Here is a 4,824-nt window from a genome sequence, read left to right as displayed (position 1 = left end):
CCTGGCACTGCCTACGCTGGTGGGACAGATGGATCAGGGAAGCCACAGCTGGCACCATCGCTCTCTGCAGAACAAAACCGTCCTGCTGCAGGGCACGGGAGGGAGGACTCGGAGGGCAGCGGAGAAAGGGAGCCATCGGAAACAGCAACCGCTCCGGTGCGGTGGGTGAGTCAACTTGGAAAGGACAGGAGATGGAAAGAATTGTGGTTCCTTTGCTTGGCCAGCTCCAGGGCATCTTGTCCAGATTTTTGTCTCATCTCTTCCATCCTTCATTTCAAGGCATTTCTCCTGCAATGTCATGCCTGCTGGAAGCGCAGAAGGGCTAACGAATACTAACAGGCATATAATTCCCACCCGAACCCTCTAACTGGTATGTCGCTTGTAAATCCAAGAGCCAGGGACGAAAAGCTAGCTGGGGAGTAGGGGGAACGAGCATGTTTTACATCTCCACAGCATATTCTTATTCCTCTTTGTACCAAGACCAACAGCTCTGTGCGCTGGGACAGGGAGCAGCACACGAGTCCACCCAGGTGAAAATGGACCCATTTTCACCCATGTGAGGCCACTCCATCGCGGCAGTGAAAGCAGGACCCCTCTCAGCAAACACAGCATGGAGCAGCAGCTGAAGCACAGGGCCAGACCGGCAGGGCTGCGTCGAGGGCAGCAGGGTTCAGGTTTGATAGCACTGCAACCACCCAGCTCTGCTCAGCAGATACCTGCCCTGGGATCCACCAGAAACTGCTGAAAGCTGTTTCCACAAGCCTTCAGGCACAGCCACACACAGCAAGGCAGTTTTCCTTTTGCCAGCTGTCCAGCTCCTGCTCTCAGCCTGAACAAAACATGCCACAGGGCAAGCCCAGGGACATGAGCACATCTGCAGACAGATTTTGCAGGAATCCCAGCTGGGATGGTTAGGAGTCACCTGCCTCTGAAAGGGGAGGGACAGAGAAGGAGCCTTCAGCACAAGCAGCCTTTTTGAATCTGAAACCCTCCAACTCTGGCTTCAGCTCAAAGGATTTAAAAGCCAAGGTTTGCCTTCTGCCCTGCACCCTACACCTCATGACCTGACAGCGAGGTCCCATTTGGTGTACAGGGAGGCATCCCGCAAGGGGGTAAGATGCAGGGAGTCAGGCACTGCCCAGCTGGGCCACGCTGTTCAGCATCTTTCTGATAAACACCCCCATTTCCTTACAAAACACACCTGCTCGTTCCAGGCCAATCTTCCAATGCACAGCAGGTGCTGAATACCACCACCCACATGTCTCTAATTTCAGGTGACCTGTTTCATAGCTAGAAAATGTCAAGACAAATCAGCGATACTCTTCTGCAGCCTGCCTCCGAGATCCCCGCCTGTTATATAAGGCAGCCCACCTGATCTCCCTCCCGTTCGGCACCACACGCAAGCAGGCGCGCAGGCAGCGGCTCCGTGCCCAGCAGGGAGGTTCAATTCTTTGCACGCTACCCGAATCAGAAACGCATATGCTAAAAGTAGCAAGGCAGAGGGGACCTAGCTCTCAGGGTGGCAAAGGGGAAGGAGGAGCAGCGGCGGCAGCGAGAAGCGGAGGAGAGAGACACTTACGTAATACTTGTCATCGTTCTCGTTGTAGGCCAGTTTCACAACACCGTAGGAACCCTAAAAATAAACACAAATTGCACAGTCAGTTCAGCAGCTTCACCTCGTCTCCTTGCTGCTCAAGGCTGGTACACTGTGGCCTTATACAGGGGAAAAAAAACCTTCAAGGCCCCAGGCCACGCGTACCCCTGAGCAAAGTCTGCAGGTGATGTGACTCCGCAGAGAGGTCATAGGTTTTGGCAGCTCTGTTGGAGCCACAGGGCATTTGAGGATTAACCATGTCTGGAGGAGTTGGGTGTTAGTCCATCACCTCCTGCCCTGAGCCAAAGCCACTGTGTCTGTCTTAACTCAAATGTGGGTGGGGAGCAGAGAGAATAATTTTCAAGCAGATTATTTTTGTGCAAGTTTGGAAATTCTGCACGAACACCTTTCCTGTACTTCTGCGCAAGACCATTTTCAGCACGAAACCTCTCCATCTCCTGATAGCAAATGGACTTCAGTGAGGACCAGCTGCCTGCTTTTCACCAACCGCATGTTGTCCAGGCAGATGCAGACCTGGATTACTGCTGTATCCACAGCTCCGGTGACAGCCTGAAGCCAAACTGCATCCAAATCACTGGTTTTTTTCAGCTCTGTGTCAACACTATACATTTTATGCAAGCGAGACATGACACCATGGCTAGGTATCATCTCTGACGATGCCTGTTGAATAAATGAGTGTGATGAACACTACAGCCTTCAAAACACTTCTCTTGGCTTCACTGAGAGCTGGAATGAAGGTCCTGGTTCTCAGAGGAGACCGACAAGCCATCTGGCTGATCCAGAAGCACAGCAGGTCCAGCAGACCATCTACCAACCTCAGGGTGCCTATCTGCTCACTGTGACCTGCAGGGAAGGAGGAGGCAGGGGCAAATCCACCAGGGAGAAGGTCTCACACTCTCCTTAAATCATACTTAAGCCAATGACAAAAGCCATAACTGGGTCTGAAGCTGTGTGTGAGTTCCAGATGACATCTGCTGTACCACCAGCAGTGGTATCTCCAGCCTCACCCCCTGAGTGCCGGCAGCCAAGCACACAGCCCACTGCGCACATGGGAAGGGTGCCTCCTCCCACGGCCTCTCGCTTTGGAGAGGAGTTTGGGCTAATGAAACTTCTGGTGAAGGTCTCTGCAGCTCAGGGTGCAGTCCCTTCTGTCTGCAGTGTTCCAACTGCAAAGGTAGGTACAGCTTCCAGACAGCACCGTCGCTCGTGGATCGATCTGCAATGGTGGCAGACGTCCAAATGTGCAGGTGTCTGAACTGCTCACCAGCCCAGACCTCTAAATAACTTTGGAGGAATCTCTTCTGAATCATCCTTCAGCTTTTAAACATGGATTAGAATTAAACTAGCATTTCATTCATGGACATAAAAACTTAAACTAGTCCTGACGGGGACCAAACACCTGCCCTGATCTTTTTTTGGTTTTCTTTCCTTGTTGGGTTGTATTAATGCATCAGAGGCTCTCAGTGTTACATTTGGCATGCAAACACCTTGGAAGGGAGCCAGCTTAACCACCCTCAGAGGGAAGGAAAATAAATTTAGATTTCAGAGGAAGTAGCTCTACTTTGACCTTGAACAAAACTTGCTCAGACTAATAAGGCAAAATATAAACAAAAAACCCCAAAACAAACACAAGTTGCAAGGAGTCTCGGCCAGGAAGATCCCTTGGGCTGGCACAGTCTTTCCACCCACACTCGTGTGTGTGCATGCAGGTTGCTTGTGACAAACACGAGCTCCAGTAACGTACCTTGCCTATTTCACTCTGCAGCTTATACTGGTTTAATTGCATGCAGTCCTGCAGATCAAAAGGAGAAAACAATTAGAGTATTGGTAAAAGGAAATGACTGAGTTTGAATCAGTATCAAGTAGAGGCAGAGTGCTGAATAATGAAAGACTAAATCTTATTTAAACCAGTATATGTTACACTATAAGCACTGCACTTTTTTTGACAGCTCAGGACAAAGCAATTATGGGCTGAATTCTGACTGTGGTTGTGCTGGCATAACGCCAGAGGCCCCTCCACCCCAATTCCCCAGCATCGCTCCAAGTTCAGCCTGGTGAGCCTGACAGCAGCCCCTGGCCTCTTTACATGGACTGTCTGCATCGGACTGTGTTCAATACCAAGCAGAAAAACACCCGTCCCCAGCTCCACAGGACTCTCACGGCCTGGCAGCTCCCAGCACCCAGGCACCCACGCCAGTCCCAGGGTTGCAGCATGAGCCCGTACCCATCCCAACATCAGCCTGGCAAAGACAGGGACCCTCTGCGGGCCATGTATGAAGGCTGTGGCTGCACCCCCAGGAACCCTCACCTGGACCATGGGCTGCTCTTTGAGCAGAGCACACAGAGCCAAGCTCCTCCGCAATGCAACACAAACAATATGGATTCCCTTCAGCTGATACAGCATTTGCCAAAATGAATCACCCCTAAGCAGGCCTGATCTCCGTTTGCAAGCTACCTAGCACTGAAATCCTAAGGGGTGGAAGGGTGGTGGATGCAGACCCCCCAGCAAGCTATGACAAGGGTGTAATGACGGGGTGCTGAGTTACTCAACAGACCGGGAGCCACACAGGGAGTGACGGTGGCCCCAGGTGTCAACTGCTGGAAGCCAAGGTAGAACAGAGGAGCCACGCAGCCATCTAATGCTAAGTCCAATACAGGGGTTAGTAACATACTACCTAACATACTACCTAATGGAAAACTACCTTTCTTTCACAGCAGCAGCAAAACCTCCACGGACCTGCACCTGAGTCGGGGAAAGCCCCAGCATCAACACAGGCTGCGGGATGAAGGGATGGAGAGCAGCTCTGCCAAGAAGGACTTGGGGGTGCTGGTGGAGGAAAAGCTGGACGCAAGCCGGCAATGTGCGCTGGCAGCCCAGCAGGCCAACCGTATCCTGGGCTGTATCACCAGCAGCGTGGCCAGCAGGTCGAGGGAGGGGATTCTGCCCCTCTGCTCTGCTCTGGGGAGACCCCCCTGCAGAGCTGCGTCCAGCTCGGGCGTCCTCAGCACAAGAAGGACGTGGACCTGTTGGAGCAGGTCCAGAGGAGGTCACGAAGATGATCAGGAGATGGAACGCCTCTCCTATGAAGAAAGGCTGAGAGAGCTGGAATTATTCCGCCTGGAGAAAAGAAGGCTTCAAGGAGACCTTATTGCGGTCTATCAGCACTTAAAGGGGGCTTATAAGAAAGATGGGGAGAGACTTTTTAGCA

General features: G+C 52.1%; 1 protein-coding gene across 1 annotated transcript in view; it reads right to left on the bottom strand.

Annotated features, from left to right (window-relative positions):
* CAMKK1 (calcium/calmodulin-dependent protein kinase kinase 1, alpha) overlaps window positions 1-4,824 on the bottom strand; it is a 62,579-nt gene that overhangs the window by 47,621 nt on the left and 10,134 nt on the right. Inside the window, exons 2-3 of the mRNA XM_009573812.1 lie at window positions 3,360-3,407; window positions 1,580-1,633 (exon numbers count right to left, since the gene is read on the bottom strand). Coding sequence (XP_009572107.1) covers window positions 1,580-1,633; window positions 3,360-3,407 — 102 coding nt within the window. The remainder of the gene's footprint in view (window positions 1-1,579; window positions 1,634-3,359; window positions 3,408-4,824) is intronic.

Source organism: Fulmarus glacialis, unplaced genomic scaffold (assembly GCF_000690835.1).
Source record: "Fulmarus glacialis isolate BGI_N327 unplaced genomic scaffold, ASM69083v1 scaffold9003, whole genome shotgun sequence".
NCBI classification, from domain to species: Eukaryota; Metazoa; Chordata; class Aves; order Procellariiformes; family Procellariidae; genus Fulmarus; species Fulmarus glacialis.
Note: the sequence above shows the minus strand (reverse complement) of the source record. Positions and strands in the feature narration are given on the sequence as shown.